Source organism: Labrus mixtus, chromosome 11 (assembly GCF_963584025.1).
Source record: "Labrus mixtus chromosome 11, fLabMix1.1, whole genome shotgun sequence".
Lineage (NCBI taxonomy): Eukaryota > Metazoa > Chordata > Actinopteri > Labriformes > Labridae > Labrus > Labrus mixtus.
The window spans coordinates 22699519-22720378 of NC_083622.1; the positions used below are offsets into that span (position 1 = coordinate 22699519).

General features: G+C 39.3%; 1 protein-coding gene across 2 annotated transcripts in view; it reads right to left on the reverse strand.

Moving 5' to 3' along the window:
• Window positions 1-1773: 1773 nt before the first annotated feature.
• LOC132984233 (F-actin-uncapping protein LRRC16A-like) overlaps window positions 1774-20860 on the reverse strand; it is a 66297-nt gene continuing 47210 nt past the window's right edge. Inside the window, exons 18-38 of one of the 2 annotated variants that reach the window (XM_061050977.1) lie at window positions 20228-20309; window positions 19967-20066; window positions 19543-19597; window positions 14885-15057; window positions 14649-14717; window positions 12970-13063; window positions 12138-12236; window positions 11867-11995; window positions 11591-11722; window positions 11170-11345; window positions 9880-9967; window positions 9410-9550; window positions 8068-8134; window positions 7051-7280; window positions 6817-6926; window positions 6430-6657; window positions 6097-6307; window positions 3920-3956; window positions 3408-3683; window positions 3160-3300; window positions 1774-2357 (exon numbers count right to left, since the gene is read on the reverse strand). In XM_061050977.1, the coding sequence (XP_060906960.1) occupies window positions 2179-2357; window positions 3160-3300; window positions 3408-3683; window positions 3920-3956; window positions 6097-6307; window positions 6430-6657; window positions 6817-6926; window positions 7051-7280; window positions 8068-8134; window positions 9410-9550; window positions 9880-9967; window positions 11170-11345; window positions 11591-11722; window positions 11867-11995; window positions 12138-12236; window positions 12970-13063; window positions 14649-14717; window positions 14885-15057; window positions 19543-19597; window positions 19967-20066; window positions 20228-20309 (2817 nt within the window). In that variant the 3' untranslated portion in view covers window positions 1774-2178. Of the gene's footprint in view, window positions 2358-3159; window positions 3301-3407; window positions 3687-3919; window positions 3957-6096; window positions 6308-6429; window positions 6658-6816; window positions 6927-7050; window positions 7281-8067; window positions 8135-9409; window positions 9551-9879; window positions 9968-11169; window positions 11346-11590; window positions 11723-11866; window positions 11996-12137; window positions 12237-12969; window positions 13064-14648; window positions 14718-14884; window positions 15058-19542; window positions 19598-19966; window positions 20067-20227; window positions 20310-20860 lie in introns of both variants that reach the window. The other variant, XM_061050976.1, reaches the window with a different exon arrangement.

A 20860-nucleotide genomic window follows, 5' to 3' on the forward strand; every position in this document is an offset into this window, starting at 1 on the left:
GCATGGATGAAAAAAATGTATAACAATCTGTAGGTCTGCAGAGTTGTTTTTATTAAAGCGTTAGAAATACTTTGCTTTATGCTTTGGTTTCCTAAGATTGTTAGACTGCTGTGAAGGATTTATATGTATTTCCTTCTTTCAGGAAAATTTCAAAACAGTTTCCAGTCATAGTTATGACTTTGATGTTGATGCTATTCATCACTAAAAAAATACAATGAATTGACTTTCTTTATTCAGTATTTCTAAAACAAATGCTTTACCTCTGTTTGAATCTACTTTCAAACTAAAACTGCATGTTTTTATGTCAAAGACAACCATCAACACTTTAAGGCGTTAACTTTACGTTGAGATTTGTGATTTTTTTGTGATTTTTTTCTTCAAGCCATATCTATCAATGATTTGATTTTTAGTTTAAAATAAAAAAAATTGAGATTCTCTTTGCTGACTTTGCGAATGTGTGAAAAGGGCATTTCTTGCTCTGAAAAACCAATATAAGAGGACAGCCTGAGACCTGTGTTGTTGTTGTTGTTGTTGGGTACAATTCAGGACCTGAAAATGCTACAGACAGAACAAAGCTAATACCATTCACTTTCCCTTCAGGCGCTGCATTCCCATTAGTTTTTTACCATGCCAATATGATTGCAACCAGTTTTTTTTTCTGAGAAATGTCTTGTCTTGCACAGAATGGAAGTAAAGTTAATTGAACTTGAAAGCCCTGAAGGTCAAGTCTGCAGCCTGAGGAGAAGAGTATTTGAAGGAGTTCCCTCAGTTCCATGCTTTTACTCAAAGACTGGAGAGGTTTCTGTCTAATTCTAAATCAAATCAGACCCTGAAACAGGAAGTAAAAGACCTTCCAGATCATCCATGATATTCCTCTTGCTAAGTTAGTTATTTGCCTTCACTGAACAATAAGCACACCAGGGCAATATAACATGTTGGAGGATCCATCTGTCTCTACAAGCAGTACAGAGTGTGTATGACTGATGCAAATCATTGGGACAAAGTGTATTGAAAGAAGCACTATCTAGAAATGAAGCTGTAACATTTATATTTACAGTGTCACTCTGTATTTCACTCTGTAATGACAGACACGTACTCCCTTTCCCCCTGAAGCAGCGTGAAAAAGTCTTCTGCAGTTTAAAGGTTTCATGAGATCAAAGTATAAACACAGAGAACAGTGTTAGTTAACAGTGCTGAAGCCTTATTCATTGGTTATCAGTAAAGTAAAAGTGCACTACAGTCCTCCTAAAGCAACACTTCATATGGTCACTCCAACTCCCTCACACAGGGACAAACTTGAGTCCAGTCAGGCTGTTTGAGAAGTCTATAAATTCAGTTTTCAGTCAGCCGGTCTCCTCTGAGTGACCTGTGGTTTCACTGTCAGGTAAGCTACATCAAATGTGTATTTGTGATGTATGGCAGGCTGAGAGTCTCAGCTGGACCTGTGTTATCCTGAAAACAAAAGATGAATTGCATAATGATTCAGTCACCTCTGGAATCCAGAAAAAGTAACTTGCACGCACTGAAATAGAAAATCTACATAAATACATTGGAGGAAAAGAATGTCACTGGGTCCTTCTCTGGCTTGAGTTCAAGTACAGTAGTGATCCTGGTTTTAGTGTGATGTGCGTTTGGTCCCTGTGAAACAAGCAACTGAAGTAATGAACGAGACGCAAGATTATCACAGACTACCACTCTGTGCCATTTGAACAGAAAGTGTTCTGTGTCCTGAAAGCATCATGTCTTTTTTTAAAAGTAAAAAAAAAACAATGCTTAACAAACCCAAAGCCCATTTAATTAAATCCTGTAAAGATTATTACTTAAGAGGCGAGATGTTTTCACCTGACAGCAGAGAAAAGGAACAGAACAAGTGAAGAGGCTTTAAATGAGAAGGAAGCTCTTAGTTTTGTTTTACTTGGTGACATTTTATAACTGAAAAATGATTTGAGGATATTTCTCCAACGGTAAAATAAAGAAACCATATAATTGACAACCTTATTAATTTCAGTATGAAGTGTTGTATTACCTGATACTCCAGCAGATCTTCCTGCAAACCAAGTGTGATTCATAATTTGAGGTCTGAAAGATCCAACCTCTGATATAGATGAAAATATGATGATCATATTCCCCCCACGTTTGATTTCATAAAGGTGAGGCTTATCAACCATTTTGTCTCACTCATATTAAAATAAACTCTTTGTCCGCCTCCTCTCCAGAGTCTGAGGATTTTTTGCGCGCTGTCTTGTCCTTGTCCCGGTTGGGAGATTGGTCCTTGGTCTTGAAAGAGCTGTGATCCTCAGAGTTGGTCCGGAGAGGGCTAGGTCGCTGCAGAGAGTCTGACACAGAGCCCGCCCTCACTAAAACAATAAAAGAGAGAGAGAGAAGAAAATCAGAAGAGCAAAGAGACGGGAAGCATCACAGGGGGAGAAAGACATGAAACAGGATACAGTATGATGATTATTATAAAAATATCTTTGGATTTATTTTTTGTTACATGTGGCTGTAAATAAGACGGTTGACTTATCTACAAATAAGAACTTACACCCAGTTTGAAATCAGACAGTGTAGCAAAATAAAACCATATTTCTCGATTTTTAATACATCAAAACTTTAGTGGCAATCTCTCCACAAATTCTCCCAAATGTCTTTTTCACTTTTGGAAATTGTCTTCAATGTAAGAAATCTTCAGTGACTCAGAGGGTGAACAGGATCTGAGCCCCTGAGCAGCACTAATTATTTTAAACTTCCATCCCCCAACAAACAAGTAGCATATTTAAAACTAAATTTGCCTGAGATCATGAAAATGTATCAGAAGTGCAAATGCTTGACAGTCCCCAAAGGGTGACACTAATAACATACAGGGAAAAAGGAAGGGAGGATACATAAAACATAAGAGAGAGAGGAGGGAAAACGTGAGGAAAAAATGCTCAAAGCTGCCTGACTGTTACATAATATATGGAAGATGAAAGGGATGAAAGAACTGTGACCTGAATCTATCAGTCTGTCATACTGTAGGTGTAGACAGACAGTCCATGGGAACAATGAAAACGTAGAGTGAACTCTGGGGTAGACTACACCTGTCAGACAACCTGTCGTCTAACAGTGTTTACAGGAGAAATAGAAAAGTCTATTCCTCAACAGACAGATTTTGTGACCTACCGTCCTGAGTGGTTTTGTTTGCTGGCTGTAGACCGGTCTGTCCGTCTTTCTCTTTCTCTGACTGAATCCTCTTCAGAGTTGAAGGAAGAGCTGAGGCTTTAGGAGACACGCTGCCACTGCTGGGTGGTTCTGGACCCTCATCTGTGAAAACAACCAAAAAGACAATGTAAAAACTCAACATATATGTTCTGTGTGTCAAACAGCTACAAATATTCATTTAATTGTGGGTCTGAATGCTCAAACTGTACCCAGGCTCCTGGTGCTGCTGCTGCTGGCGCTCCTCGGTTTCTGTGGGATTGTGGGTCGTGCAGCCAGTGCAGGCTTTGCCCCCTGTGGCACCGGTGGTTTGGGACTCACTGGTCCTCCAGGGGAACTGGAGGAGGATGTAGCCCTGAGACGAGGGGCCGGCTCTGGCTTGGCTTCGACACGAGATGGGGTATTCTCCGGAGAACCAGTCCGAGGTTCTGATTTATTAACTGGGGCACCAGAAGACCTGCTCTCTGAAACCGTTGGCTGCGATTTGGCTGCTTACATATACAAAAAAAAAGATGCACAATCTATTTTAAAACTGTGCATGCAGACAATGGCTTTTACGGTATGTTCTGTATGAACCCAGTTCTTATACAGTATAATGGACCACAAGTATAGATCCTTATAGCCAGAAACAGGTCTGCATTAATCAGCAACAGTTAGCTTTATAAAACAGGTTTTTTGCTGCCCCTCTCAAATTTCTTTTTGCATTTATCAAACCATTGCTTACCTGTTGCATTGCTGTCAGGCCTGTCCGGGCTGGAAGACTGGAAGAAACACAAGGACAACATGTAAAATCACGTAAGGATTAAGCCAGAAAATTAAAACCAACAATTATTCCTCCAGTTTTACATCTCGATACCAACTAATACCGTAACTAAAGACTAAAATCCTTTAAAAATATAATTCTCCCATTACATTAAGCACATTTTAGTTTTAAGCTCTTATCTAAACTGAATGGAGAAGTGCAATTCTGTCAGACTTAATGTACATGTAACACTACAGAGCTAAAGTTGAACAGAAGGGGGCACCCTTGAGTTACAATCTTACATTATGCTAAAGATAAAGATTACACAACCATGCTCTGTTAGTCCTGACCTGTCTTTTGAGTAGCTGACCATTTTACCTTCACACAAAAAAACACATGCACACAGACTCACAAATACACACACACACACACTCACTCACTCACTCACTCGCACACGCACACACAGCTGGAAGCCAGCCAGAATAAGCAGATGGCAGAAGAAGCTTTAGTGACACTGATACAAGGTCAGAAAAAACCCCTAATGCTTCCAACACTATAAACCTCTTAGTGCATGTGAACACACAGACACAGGCCTACACACCAACAGTTTGCAGAGCAGTAACTAGACAGGGACACCATGTGAACACACACTTACAGCTGCCAACACTAAATTATACTATACAGTATAATATACAGTTCATAAAACAAACTGTTATTCCTTCTTTTGTTCTCTTACTTTTGACTCAAAATAAAGTCAAAATAAAAATAAAACTCTTCTTTGAGGGAAAGTGGTGATGCAAGTGGATTTAGAAAAAATTAACAAGCCTAGTTTGAGTATTGTGTATAAGTGTATGAACTGAGCTGAAGTTAAAGGCTTCTGGGTAAATTCAGGAAATCAATGTAGGTGAAATATTCCGACCACATTTCTATCCTGCTGTGAGTCATGACAGAATTTGGGAATCAGCCTTCTTTCAATCCAATTTTTGTTCATGCTTTCATCCCTCCTGTTAGCACTTCCCTCCATCCTTCTCCAACCTAAGAACCATTTTCACACATTGTTGATGTCTGGAAGAAAAAAAATATATATTTTTTTTCTGTCAAAATGCTGACAGGCGGAACGACTAGCCTAAAGATATATACAAGCCTCCTTATCTAAGCATCCCTGTGTGTGTGTGAGTGAGAGAGAGAGAGAGAGAGGGAGAGAGAGAGAGCAATACTTTTAATTGTTAAACATCACAGCCTTGACAAGCGTAAAATGAATATCAAAAGTGCCTTCTGGCCAAAACAAAGTCAAAAACCTGGAAAAACAAACATCTCTCACAACCCTACCATAAAAAAGTATTTGGATACTTAATGTAACTAAAAGTCAATTTCTATAGATCAGCAAGTCAACGTCTACTCTTCAAAACTGAAGGTTCAATCTAACAAAGAATAAAATAACTAAGCTTTACTTTATTTTACCTTGTTGTGAAACAATTTTAGATTGAAATTCAATGTTTAGCGTTGTTTACTCTTGTTTAAGACTCATTTTATGCCATGTTTGATTTGTCTTTATCAAGACAAAAGAGGAGTACTTCGTAAATGATTGAACAATCTCAACTCACGGCCCTCCTACTGACCTGATCTGGACCTTATGACAACTCTAGCACTGCATCTATATGCTGACCTTATAACATGTTCTATGATTACAGGCTTCAGAAGAAGCAGGAAGTCGATTTGAAGATGAATTTGACTTTCACCACCTGCCTGTTTCATCACCATAATTCATTTTATTTGCGTTGATTGTTGTTGACCTTTTGTGTTTGCATGTTGTTCTTTCCCTTTTGTATGAATTTCTAGACTTCTCTCTGTTTGGCCTGATTGTTGATGTTTATTTTATAATTCCCAGAGTTCCTGCTTTTGCTTTGTCTCTTAAAGCATTTTGTAAACATCTGTTTTAAATGCTGGTATATAAATAAAGTTATTATTATTATTGACTTTTTTACATGTCTAGAATAAATGCTGTGAATTAGAATCTTTAATTAAAGTTGCAGGTTCAGAATATTGTGTACTTAATGTTTCTCAATCCTGTCTTTTCGAGACATTTGTCAAATCTAACCGTCTCTCATCTGTCCCTTCTTTCTTGGAACCCCAGAGCTCACTTTTGAAACCTTCCTCACCTTGTGAGCTCGCCTCTCCTGCTTGGCCTTCATCTCTGCTAGCAGACCACTTCCCATCATCTGTAACCCTGGATACCGTCGACCTCCCTGAGGACTGCCCCGACCGTCTGAGCTCTCCCAAGGCTCGTCAATGGAGTCTGGAGTCCTCAGCTCCTCTGAGCGATCAGAGCTGCTGCTGTAGTCTGTGTGCTGCGAGCGGCTGGAGGCGTCCCTGCAGCAGAGACAGGACTTATTAGAGACTCAGTGGTACCTGGTACACTAAGCTTACATAGCTAAAAGGTAAAGTATTGTTCCTAAACAAAAAGATATCAATATTTTTGTTGAGATGTTTACCTGGATTTTGGCTCCGGTGCTGGGCTCCTTACTGCCATCTTTGGTGAGGAGGGCTCTTCAGGGATTGTAGGAGCTGGCGTTGAGGTTACAGAAGATGAAGAGGGCGGCGGGTTTTTCTCAGACTTATCTGCTTTATCTGATTTGGAGGAACGTTTAATGAGGTTGAGGAATCCTCCTTTACTCTTCTTCTTCTCTCCATCCTGAGATTCTGAACTCTTCAGGGAACGCCTGAGAGGAAACGCAACGAGATGAAGGAGAGACAAAAGTGCAAAACATGAAACTTAAGCAAACATTAGGAACAAGTACACAGCAGTATTATTCTACTGGAAATGGAAATACTGGAAAGTTCTGTATGATAAAAAAATGTAAATAATGTCAAGTCCTTACTTAGAATCCATCTTTGTGACTTTAGTAGAGAAGAACTCATCAACACCTTCATCAACCCTTCCCATGAGGCCGTTCTGCTCCCCATCCTGAGATGGAGTACTGTTGATTTGCTAAGGGGCAAAGTTGAAGAACACAAATGTCACTTGTTCTTAATCTTTTCTGTTTAACCTTACATTGGAAGTAGAGAGGATTTCCCCATAGCGCAGATCATGTCTTGAACTTGAAGGTACTCACAGGTACTTTGCTAGAATGCATTTTCTTGTTCCGTCGGGGTCGTAGCTTGGTGAAGTGCTGCAGCTTCTTTTCCTCCTCAGACGGCAGCTCCACCATCCCCCCCGGTGTACGTTGCTCCAGTTTTGACAGGATTTGAGATGGAGTAGGGGGAGTAGCGGGAGTTCGAGATAAAGAGTCCTCAACATGCACAGGGACGTCCTCCAGGGCTTTGTCCAGGTCAAACTCCATCTCTGCAGAGTGGACAGGTGGTGTGAGTGTTAGTACAAAAATAATGCAAGTGTACCCTTACCCACCAAAAGGTGTACGTAGTATCAATATTATTATTTATTGAAAAGTATTTTCAGAGTGATTTAAAAAAAGCTGAGGTAAAGAGCATTTAAATAATATTTATTGTTTGACAACTTTATGATATTGAAGATAGAGTCAGTAGCTTTTCTTCAAAAATAAAATATAGACATATATTATAAGACTTATCTATTATAACATACTTTTATAAAGTAATGCTGCTCAATCATCACTCACAGAATGGGCCTCTGTATTTTGATGTTTTGGTTTGTTTTGGTTGACACGGGATGTTTCTGGACGGGGAGCTGGTGTATTTCCCCCAGCCAATGATGTGTGTAGGTGAGTTTAGGAGTGGATACAATTCAGTGATTTAATACAATTCAAACTAGAAAATATGACGGACGCAGACGTAGCAGTAGATAAGAGAAAATATAATCACAGTGAGGCGAAATGCCAAGCAGATCAAGCTCCTTGTAAAACGAGGGTGAACCTCCGGTTAGCTATCTGTTGGCAGGGAGGTGTAAAACACCAGCAGTTAGCATGTGCTTGCATGGGATAGCTTGCAGTGTAGGTACAAGCAGTAAACTTACATACTACGTCATTCAGGGGGTGTGTGCTTCTGGGGGCGATGAGCCAAGGAGGATGGGCCCATTTTGAATGTTTTGTTTAGAAGCTGCAACAAACAAACTGACTCTACCTTTAAAAGTAAAATATATGATAAAAACTGCTTACCAAAGGCACGTGAGACAGGCCGCAGCATTCTGCTGTGGATACTCTTCCTCTTGGATTTAGGAGTCATCTGAAAAAGAAGCAGATGATCAGATGAGATTTGTGGTAATTATTGACTGACCGTCTAAATAATTGTCATTTGGATAATTAATGACTGGTTGAACATTCCATTTCATTAAAAATGTTTTTTTATTTAAAAACAACATCCTGTTTGAATAAATAATCAATCTAGATTGTTAAGAATAAAACATGTCATCAGCAACAATCTAACTTTTCTGTTCAAAGTCCATCGATCAAAACAGTCTAATTATAACTCATTCAATTTACACAATGCTAAATCTAATACCCCTTTCTTTGTAAACAGGTAAACACTGTATTGTATTGTGATCCACATTAACAACGTGTTGATGGCATACCAAGCAAATGCATATCATATCATTAAGAACATTTTATTGAGGTGAAAGCATGTAAAGCTTTGAGTGGAGAAGCGGTGCAATCTTGAGCAAAATATCCTCTCTCATTGTTGGCATTCAAAGGTGTCAACTAAGAGTAAGGAAGTGACACATAAATGCAACACCCTTTAATCACCCTTTAATGCATTTTCAGACAATACGTATCTTAAATTATAGCGATCAAATAAGCAATATGGGAGCATGTTTGTGACAAAGAAAGGCTGCAGCAGAGAAAGAGAGATGATTGAGAAGAGAGGCAGAGGGACAGACGAGAAGTACTCACACTGGTGCAGCACAAAGTCTCCATGGAGCAAAGGTTGAAGGAGAAGGAAGGAAAGAGGAGGAGAAGATTGAAGAGGAAGAGAGACAAAACACAGTAAGGCAAAGAGAAGACAAAATGATAGAGAAAGCTGGGACATCCATGACCTCTGAGTGCTCTTTATTGTTGTAAAACAGGAGAACAAAAGGTCAATAGACCTTAAAGAGGGAAGGGAGATGAAACAGACCACAGACAGGAACATGTAGCCTTCAGTTAATGAACAGCTACAAATCTTCATTAAACATGAATTAAAAACCAATCACACCTCATCTCAAAATCCATATATTTTTTTGGTTTATCGTTCTCTTAAGTCCTGCAAAATAAAGCCCCTCCTTAATGTATAAATGTTAACTAGAAGCTATTTCATATTTTTATTCTCTTGTATAGCATATTACGCTCAGTGAAATTGCTCGCGTTTGTGTAATGCTACTTACTTAATGAGTGAAAACAATAAAATAATTATATTGTGAATTATTAAACATGATTAATCTTTAAACTCAAACTAGGCTAAAGAATTGTGTTGAATGTTTGAACCTATTGGGCTCAAGTCCACAGGTTAACCACCCAAACCTACCATGCATGTCTCCAGATCTTCCAGCCTCTCAGCCTCCAGTATCTCTGTTGATGCCCGTTTAGGAATCTTCTCCTCTGGAACGTCCAGATCTACTGATTCCTGCTGCACCAAAGGGCGACCTCGCCGCACCAGGTGGTCAGCCTGAAGAGAGGAGGAGTGACCAGGAGCAGAGTTGTTGTGAGAAGATGTGGGTGCAAGAACAAGAAGGGAATGTTTAAAAAAAAAAAAGAGTGTAAAGACAAGATGAAAAGAAAGAAGGAGAATGGGGGAAAGAAGGCAAACAGAGAAATGAATACAGGATGAAATGGGGGACAATCACATAAACATATTCAGACATAAAGTAGCAGAACTATAACCTTAAAAGGCTAAATATCAGTTGATGCAGCTAAAACCATGTTCCAGCATTGGAAATTAACAGGCATGATGAATGAATCAATGAGCCAGTTTGGAGTTTAGTTAACTTTTCTTACCAGGGTAAGTTGGGAAGAGGACAGTGCTTCCAAAATCTCATCAACAATGCGATCGGATAGGAAGGAGGCCAAACTCAGTTTCACCTCACTGAGAGAGAGAGAGAGAGAGAGAGAGAGAAATTATAAATTCTATTTGACCCTAAACAGAGAGAACAAGCTGAGTACCTGAGCACAGTGAGGGGTGTGAAAGGAAGCCGTTGATGATGTACAGACTGAGTGAACACTGTGTTCACTCTGCCATCAAGGACAAGTGAAGACAGAATCTCACTTCCTAATGCAATGTAACGTATATAAAGATTTAGGAGAGGCTTTCTTTGATCAGATTAATTCTATATTTCCTGAGTTAAGCCATCTCCCCGATCCTCAGAAGCGGCCCAATATATGTGCGGAGAAAAGTCTGCGTGCAGTACAAGCTGCAAAATATGTTCATGGTTGTCACAAATTAAGACAAAATACACTTAATGATTCTCAGCAATAGTCATTGTTATTGTTAATGTCTTGAACTATATTAGTTATATTTCTATATTGTAAAAATTTGAGTAATCATTTGTAAATCATAATTTTTCTGTACTGCTTTGGCAACATGGATTGCTGATCTGTCATGCCAATAAAGGAGACACACAGAGATAGAGATGGTCAGGCAGCAAAGCTAAACTGACAGGTAGAAGATGAGTACAGAACAGACCCAAAATAACCAAAGAGATCAATACTTGAATTAAAAAAAAAACATGAAGCTTCATTTTCAGAATCTTGTATAGAAGTTAAATTTGCTGCTGGGCGTTTATTTCAGAAATAATTATTGTTTGTTTTCCACACACAAAGGTTCAATACTACTCTTAAGGCCCTAACTCATCATTTTACTCTGTATGCTCGTGTTGGCTGACTTGCTTTGTCTACTTGTAGACAATCATTTGCATATCCTTATTTATAAGGATATAAATAAAGAAACTTAACCGGCTTCTGTCTTACTGGTGTGACTTTATTCATGTGAAAAATGCTGGAAGCTAGAGACTTCCTAGGGGAGAAAAGAGTTTCAGGTACTCAGCTTGGAATCTGCTGCAGGAGGACTTAGGCTGTGGGAGCCAGTCTCTTTAAAAGTGTTGAAGGTGTTGGAGGAAGATGTTTAGGTTGTAGATGCTTAGACTAATGAATATCTGCTTTGTGACTCAGGATTGGTTGATCTGCTGCCAGGACACTCTTGTAAATGAGATAATTAATCTCAAAGAGGCTTTCCTGGTTCAATAAAACAACAACAACAACAACAAAACATTGTACCAAACGCCAACACACCTGATCTTGTTGATAATATCTACTCCAGACTGCTCCAGAAGGGTTTTGGTCACAAAGCTTTTGGGCACAACCATCTTGGCTGAGCTGGCCTTCATTAGCTCTGGACGTAGATTACTCCTCATCATCACGTGAGGACACAAAGACTCTGCAGCATCAACCATGGACTCCAACAGAGCCTGGAAACAGTTAAGATAAGGGATGGATATAGGTGACATTTTTGTGTGACGATGTGCATCACAATGACTGACATGTTGACATGGTTTGTAAATGGTAAGGTATATCCCCTAAGTTGTATTAGATTCAAAGCCCTTTGACCAACAATAAAACAAATGTAACCCATTATCTCTAGGTAGAAATATTTGGGTGCAAAATCAACAGTTAAACTATCTTTCTCTCATCTCTGGGATAAACGTTATCGTACCTGCAGTTGTTGGTCCATGACGGTCGTCACCTCCCCCGCCATCGACTCCAGTTTCTCCTGGATGGGTCCTACTGACGAGCTGTTCACCTCCTCTCTGGCTGCTGATCCCAGGTGGTAGAGGTTAGGGAGCAGCTGGAGGACACATAGAGGAAGATATTGGCTCAAGTACAGGATGTAAGTAAACTACTAGAGATCTGTTCTCTAAATGACTTTGTAGACTAAACCTTCTCATTTACATGCCCCTCTTAGGCCCATTTAGGATGTGAATTTCCTCACAGTTTTAGAGTTTCTGGCATCTTTGATGAGGTTCTCTGCTGATCTGACGTCCTCCAAGATGGCATCTGTCTCAGAGTTCCTCAGAGAGTTCAGGTGGTCCTGCACCTTCACACAAATCCTTTCAATCATCTGGAAAACAAAGATAATACATGAGAGTTTGTGTTTGAAATATAAAGCTGAAAATATATTTAAAATGTTTAATTAGTTCAGGTAGAGTTTTACACATGGTGTGTGTGTGTGTGTGTGTGTGTGTATTAGCTAGTTTACACACTTGTTGTGTGGTTGTTGTTACAATGCCCTGCTGCAGCCGATACGCCTGCTCCTGTAGGTATTTTCTGGTTTCATGGTTCCTGTACAAATAATTCTCAATCTGCAGGGAAAGAAACACTTCATGTTAACATCATTAATGAACATGATTATTATTGGGTTTTTTTTTCACACATGCACAAATTTGCTGAAAACATCTCAAATGTTTTTGGGGTGTGCTGCATCGTTGGAGGCGAATGGCCGAGGTTTTCACTCTGACTTTACTGAGAATTTGTCCTCCTCTCTGGTAATACTTCTGCATGAGCCCATGTGTGAATGGCCGGGCAGGGGTGATGATGATGATGATGATGACATTTATATCATGTGACACTGGTGCAATTGTCGTACAGGCAATAACACAGCGTTATCCTTTTTCCTGTTTACCCGTATGTTATTTTCTACATTGACGTTAATAGAGTGAATACGTTCAGTTACACCTAGCAATGATACTAAGGAAAAAAGCTTTTATTATAGTGTCAGACTCTGTGACTTTATTGGCAATTTCAAATTTCTGCAGCGTCTTTTTACTCCATGAGATTCACTCGTGTCCGAGAAGTCTTCACGCTGACATATAGTATGTGACAAAGTCATTCAGAAAGATTTCAGGGGAAGGCTGTCCTGAATTTTACCAAGAAATGTTCAGGAATTCACGTTTGAAAACAGCTTTTTTAAAACAGAAAGTTCATCTTTTTGATTTTCTGTTAAATTATGGAATGTAACATGCACTGTCAAAATCCTGTGAAGCTACAATTAAACTGCTGCAGGCTGTATGAACCAAAAAACAATATTTCATGTACCCTTAGCAAGGCGTCCTCTGTCTTCTCTGGGCCAGCCTTCAGAGCCTGGGAGGCATCGATGATGGGGATGGGCATGAAACGGATGGTAAAGTTCCTAATTGACACACATGCCCGGGACATTATTATAGTGTTTACATTTCTGTGGCAGGTAAAGAGGCAGAGACATGTTTACAGATGTACAGATAGAAGACATTTCAATAAACAAAAAGGAAACTGATGCATCTCACATTACTCTAATACAATGAACTGGCATCATTACAGAGGTTTCTATCATCACAGCGTATTAATATTCATTATATGATCAAGAAAAGAAGGAGCTGAATAAGGAGAAAAAATTTAAAAATTCTGAAAAAGTAGAATGGAAGGCAGAGAGATTGAACTGACGGAAAGAAAAAGAAGGAGGCTGAATTGGATGTTGATGGTTTTGAAACTAGAAGTTAAAAGATTCAGCTGTACTCAGACGTGCCTGGCAGCACGATGAAACAGAAACACACATGAAGAACCAGCAGCCAACATGATGCCATGACTAATAAAGAGTTGACTTCTGTATGAACTCGGCAGCTCTCCTCCCTCGTCTCTCGAGGGCTCAGATTTGATGTGAAAACAGCCTAAGACATCTTTCGAATTCAGACAAGCTATTCCCTCTATCAGCACCAATGAACAGGATTTCTCTGTGTGGCCTGATCTGTGCAACCGTGGTCTGATGTCAGAACGGCAGCTGGGATTGAACCCCCAACCTTCCAGTTGAGAGAAGATGGTTGAGAGTGGTAGGAGTCTAACACTTAAATGTTACATGTGATCACATATGTCCTATATGTCCTAGACATGTACACTATATGTTTAATGTTTGGAAATAATCTTCGCTGTAATGTTTGAGTTTGCTGACTATGGGACACTTTGTTCACTTTATCAATTCACTTTTTTTTTCCGCTTGCAGGCATTGCTCAGAATATTAAAAGTCTGAGAAAATATCTGAAGAATGCAACATTGTCATCGAGTATTACCAAACACTTCCTGATAAAGAAGAACACGAGAGACAGGAGGAAATTGACTGAAGGGAATAATAATGCCATCAGAAGCACACACAAACATACACAGCTGCACTGCTGTACAGAGTAGCAAGAAAAGAAAACGTCTTTCGATAAACCATTACCGAGACTCAGAGGGGAATTGGAAAGATGGGCTGCTCGAAGGATATGATAAAGAGAGAGCGAGACGATGGAAATGGAAAGAGGGGCACTTGCAGATAAATCCCAGAAGTAAACTAAGTGTAATGCACATGCAGCTTCATACTCCCGCAGAATACTGAACATTCAAATCTACAAACAGTGAAAAAAAAGCATCATTCATTCAGTCTCAACTCTCACTTTCTGCCTGTTGTGCTCTCATCCTTTCTCTTCTTCAGCATCTTTTTCTTCCGCCATTGTTTCTTTGTAGTTTTATTCCCTGTGTTAGTTACAACCTGTTTTCCTTCCTCTCATCCTCTTTCCTTCTCTTCCTGTATAAACACACCTCGAGGTGGTCCTCCTGTTCTGCACTAATCCAAATAACATCTGGGTCTGCAACACACTTAACCACACATGCATCCCTTTAGCAGTGTATGTATACTTTATTACTTACAGTACCACCAGCATTGAAACACATACTGTTTGACTGAAGGTGCTGACTGAGCTACTTACTTCTCCAGAGCAGCTGCTACATCCTGAAGACCCTGAGGGCTTGTGTTGTTTTTATCCCAGATCACAGTCCTGCACGGAGAAAAACACAAGTGGCACAAGCTAAGAGATTGCCTACAATCACCTCTGACCTACCTTACTTTTCAAGTAAATATAGGGATAATAAATTATAGTAAGAATATACTTTAAGGATTCTTTTTCGGGCTTGGTCAGCCGTTGACCTCTGAACATATGCTGACCTGAGTTTGGAGTTGATCTGAAGCGCCTTGGCCAGCATCTTGGCTCCCATGTCCCCCATGGCATTCCCGCTGATGTCGAGCCTGGTGAGTGAGGCGTTGCTGCCCAGAGCATTCAAAACGATGGTCAGGTCACTCTTTAATCTGGAGTCTGCGAGGGACAGTGAGGTGAGGGGCTGTGGAGGGAGAAGTGGGGGGAACAGGAGAATGTTTTTAGGGGGGTTTTATATGATGAGAACAAGAGGTAAAATGATGTCTAATAATGACAGACTGTTACATCTGGTTTGGTTGTTGCAGTGGTAAAGGAAACAAGGACAGACTTTGTTTTATCTGCCCCCTGCTTGCTAATTAACAGAGGCAGAAAGAAATGAGCCCATTTCAAATTCTCTGTATTTATTTAGCTTTGGTATCAATATCAAGCACTTCATCAATGTCTTTGCTATTGTTGTGTATATCACTGCCAAATTTAACAACAGCTATAGTGCTTTTTGTTGTTAAGAGCAATAATATTCTCTTAGGCAGCACCAACTTGTTTCCTGGCAGAGTGACTTTGAATTCACTGCCAGTAGATGCTTGGTGTCATCTTATCTTATATTTATGTCTTTATGATAAGTTATTTTTTCCCTTCACTCACTGTGATGTTTGGTACTTCCTCAGGATCACAGCTACTGCTGTATGAAAACACTACAAATAATTCTGAAGATTAAGCGTTTCCTTTTTAATATTTCTTTTTTTTTTCTTTCAATTCTGTAAATATTTAGTTACTGCCAACAGTTTGAACTAATGTCATAAGAATATTATCTAAAATATTTTGTTTAAAGTATTTAAAAAAAAAAACGTCCCCTTTCACAGAAGCAACAGAAGTGATATAACTACATGTTCCTCCAGGTGTGTGTGACTCAAAAGGGCAAAGCTAAATTAAACATTCATCTGAGGATCAAGAGGACTTTCAAAAGACCAAAATGTCAGAGGTATCATCGTTCCTGACTCCACAGGGCAAAATGAAAAATTCAGCACTGGATCAAGTGGATTTATTTGTGATATGAGACTGATATGAGGGTTTACAAATGTCCTGCAGAGCCCGTCTGTTCAACACAGCTGTGCTGCCCTATGACGCATGTCATTTACACAGCTGGAGAGTCAGCCAGAATACGCTGCTCAAGAGTAATTGACAATACTGTTTACTGCTATAAGTATCTCTTTGAATGTCAGCTAACCAACAAATTCAGATTTTCAGTTTTCAAAACTCCTGAATTTGGATGCTGGAACATTGCTTTATTTTACAGTGCTGAAGAACTTTGAATACGACTGCTGTGAGTGAGAATCAAATTTAATTTAGTTTTTGTATCCATTTTTTGGTTTTTCAAAATGAATCACTGGCTGTCACACTGTAGTCAAGTTTGCCATCAGCTTGGCTGTTGTTTTCTTCCACATTCCAAGAAAAGAATCCAGATTAGCCTGGCCATACTGCAAAATAATAACCACAGACTGGTAGTCATACTACATTCTACTGTTGAACACAGTACGCAAGATGCAGTATGCAGTATATACTGCATTCGATAGTCATTTTCAGTATGTGGTTTCGAAAAACAGCCACTGTTTTGTGCCTATTGCAGGTTTTTAATTCCTTATCTGCAAAGCAAATACTACGAACTAAAGGGGCTTGATAAATGCAGTGGAGTAAAAATAATAATAAACAATATTTATTTATGGTTTATTTGATAGGGACATTGATAATATACATAGACAAACTGAAAACAGAAATCCAATGCAAGTATCACAGTGTTTATAGCAGGTCCTAATTTGCAACACTTGTCCCTAGAAGGGTTAGCAGCTATCTAAAAAAAGCAGTAAATCCAGTGTGAAAAATTGAGCCCACACTTGTGTTTGGAACATGTGCTCACTGGAAATAAAGATTTCCTTTGCAGAATTTCCACAGAACAAATCTAAATATGATACTGAGTGGGAGTCGCTCTCCTCCACATTGGATAACATGACGGATGTCACACTAACAGTGCACACAGATTTAAAAGTATGCTAATGGTAAAAAACAGAACAGGGAAAGTAGCAGGACCATCTTTCCTAAAGTGTCAAATGACAAAGAAATCTTGATATTAAAGTCAGCCTTCATGCCTTTTTGTGCGATGCCATTCAAAGAAGGGTCAATACAGCAAAGATTGATTTGTGATTTAGGGGATTAAAAAGTATTTTGCCACTCTAACAAAGCTATTGTCTTTTAGGGGTGAGGTTAAACTGAGCTTTCTTTATGCATTGATGTACATCTGTTCATGAGTGTGTGCTAGAATAGCATCAACATGGTTATAAAGGCAGGAAATTACTTTTTTATGTCTGGTCTGAAGATGCAGAGAGAATTATTTACTGCCTGCTTGTGCTCCTGCACGGCTCGGAGCAGACATTAAACATGCAAATTTACAAGTTTATGGACCAAGGACACGGTAGCTAATTTGTGATATAAATCAGTAACAAGATCCCTATCATTGTGTTCCCACACTAGTTTTTAGGGCAAATCTTTGATTTAAAATGAAAATCTGTTGCTTAAAAATGTAATGGTAGCATATAAACCCAGTGCAAAAAAAAATACCATCAGGTTGAGAACTGTAAAAAAAGGATAGTCTATAATATCTGATTGAATATCTGTATCTTCTCCCTCACTGTAGCAAATGACTTTTACCAGCTCAGATTCTCGGCCGTTATTAATCACTTCAATAATGACATCATTGCTCTGGGTATGCATAAACATCATGATTAATAAAACCAAGTAAATGAGAAATTGTGCCCCAAGACATGCAAATAAGAATGACCTCATAACAGAGACAGATTAATCCATGAACTGTATTTCCATAAAATGATGAACAGTGTCTAATATTCTGATGAAACTCATTTCTCCTGCAGTGTATGCTCAGCAATATAACATCCTATCTCTTCACTAAAGTCTTCATTTGCTTGGCAGAGGGGGAGAGGATGCTTTCACTCATTACATTTTCTCATACACACAAATACTTATTATTATTGCAACACAGGAGAGATTGAGGATGTAAAGCTGTTCTTGGTAATGTCTTTTTTTCTTCTGTTAAGCTTTTAAGTCTTTAACTTCATGCTTGTGAACTCTGTCTGGTGTCCAAAGCTTCGTTGTTTTTTTATTTTACAGCAGACACGTGTGAGTAAAATCCCTTTTCTCATTCTATTCTCTGCAAGATTAAGCGACCACAGAATTTTGCCTTTTATTAGAGAGATGATCAACATCTGCTTTATTAATCACATTTTGGGGGGCCCATATGGCCTTGCGGTTAGGTCCTGCCCCTTGTACGGAGGCCATAGTTCTCCAAGCAGGTGGCCTGGGTTAAAGTCCAAACTGTGGCTCCTTTCCCCATACTCCAGCAGCCATAAGGTATCCTAGGTTTACCAGCCTGGACTGAGGCCAGGACACAGAAACACAACAACGCAAATGTTCTGCCTTGATGGATGTAACTGTATTTACACTGTGGGAGTGTTTGAGTGCTAGCTTTCTTTGCTGGCTACGCACAGGAAAAAGAGGTAACCATGTTAGGCTGAAAACAATTTGACGGTTGTTATCTCTACAGACATCTCTTATCTGAGTCTGCACATATGCTCTGGTTGTGAGGTACCCGAGAGACAGGTTCAGACACACACACACACACACTCTGGCAACACTTTCAACATACAAGTACACACTTTACTTCCCTGGTCCAAACAAGTATCTGCAACACAGTTTATTTTCTCTACAAGCTGTTCTATGAGATGAGCTGTCCTGTGCATGATTCATATTCCTGACCATCTAGCCCCCTGCTGATCAGCCCTCCCGCCTTTAACATTTTCCCATCACAATTTCCAGTCCCATCCATCCCTTTTCTCCTTTCTTTCTCCCTTTGTACCCAACCTGCTCGTCCAGATAACAAGTTCATATAGGCCATCTTACGCACACACACACACACACTACAAGCACCCAGAGACCAATCCAGCAGCACACAGCAGCTCCCTAGGACCATTAATCTAGCACACCAGCCACTAGGGGAGGAATAAGAGGACAGGCATCAGGGCAAGATTTGTTACAGCTCCCATGATGGAGAGAGAGATCAAATGATTGAGATGCATTGAGGGAGAGAAAGGATGGTTAGATTGTTAGAAATTATAGAACATGTTTTAGATTTAATAATAATGATATTTTATACATATTTTTTAACCCCGATGTAAAAGGCAAAATACTAAAATTAACTAAATAAATTGCCCTTAAAGAGGACAGAGGGAATTTAGAGGGTATGATATTAAGTCTAGGATATTTTTTAATTGTAAATCCAGCTGATCATCATCAGCAGAGAGTCTTACGGTCGGTAATAACCAATTACGGTACTTTAGATAGATAGATACTTTATTTATCCCGAGGGAAATTCAAAAAACACAACTTCAGACACCTGACCAAGCAGTTTATGTGAGTAAAATTGCATGACTGTTTCAGTAGGTCTCTCAAACACCACATGGTTTCAGTTGAATCGGATACTTTATTGATCACTGGAGGGAGTTATATTCACACCAGAGGTCAGAGATCAGTTGTAGAGCAGCTGGTGGAAATGATTTGTTCATTCTAGCAAATGCCAGACCGAGAAGGGGAATTAAAAACTCACCGACTCTTCTTCCTGAATCATATGGACCAGGCTGTCCAACACTGGGGCGAGGTTTCTAAGTCAGGCAAAAGAGAGAAAGGAAGAATTAAGGAAATCAGAAATATTAGGCTTTTTTTTAATTATTATAGACATGACTATCACAAAAAAATGAACTAATCATGTCTTTTTTTCTGCACAATTCTTTATTATATATACATTTTCTGTAAATCTCTGTTTATAGTAACCACTTCATTATATTCCACTAAGTACGTGGTGAGAGAGTATTTACTGCCACATTGCATTTTCTGGACAAATCAGTGCTTTGTTGGATAAGTTTAGTCACACTAAGCCACAATCAAGCCAAACCCATGGCTTAACCAATGGGGTTTCTCTCTCACCCACATCTGTACACATCAGCTGTGCAGCCTCTCCTCTGTGTTCTTACTTGGACTTGATGTTGTTGAAGTTCTTCCCCAGGGAGAGATGTCGGATGGATCTGTTCTTGGCCAGCCACACCAGCAACGTGGCCAAATCTGAGTCCAGGCCTGGAGGTAAAGAGAAAGGATTAGAAATCCTAAAGCTGATTAAGGTAGATTTACAGAGATAAGAGATATAAAGCTTGAGTTTATTAATTAAGCTTGAGGATTAATGTTTAAAAACATGCAATAAATAGAAGGTAATAGAAGCATGGCAGCTCCTATCTCACCATTGTCAGAGATGTCTAGGCTGGAGATGTTTGGGATCTCTGCAATACAACCTTCAAGGATCTGAGAACCTCCTGAACGCAACTGAGAGACAGAAGAGCACATTTCTCAAACATGTTACTACATACATTACAGTAAATACGAGTAGGGCGGGGAATCTTTGGGTGTCTCACGATTCCATTCAATTTCGATTCTTGGGGTCACTGACTGACTGATTAACCAAAAAAAATAAAAATAACTTTTTTTGGAAGTTATGAATTGATTCAAAATCTCAGAAGAGAAGAATCTTTTTTTTTACATCAAACAAAACATTTTCCCACCTCTACATGTGACGCACTCAGATTGTTCCAATAAGCGATACTAATACCTGAAATGCTTCGGATACTTCCTAAAATAGTACCTGCAATTAGGCCAGTCTATGCTCTGATTCCCAAAACTTGAGTTTTTTAGCCAACTGTTTTATCCAACATAAACTCTTCCTCCAACACTTCACAGCAACTTAAAATCACATTCATGTTTGTTTATATTGCTATATGTCTCTTGTATCCCTATGTTTTTTATCATCAATGTAAAGCACATTGAGCTTACCTGTAATGAAATTTGCTCTATAAATAAACTTCCTATTCTATTCTAAC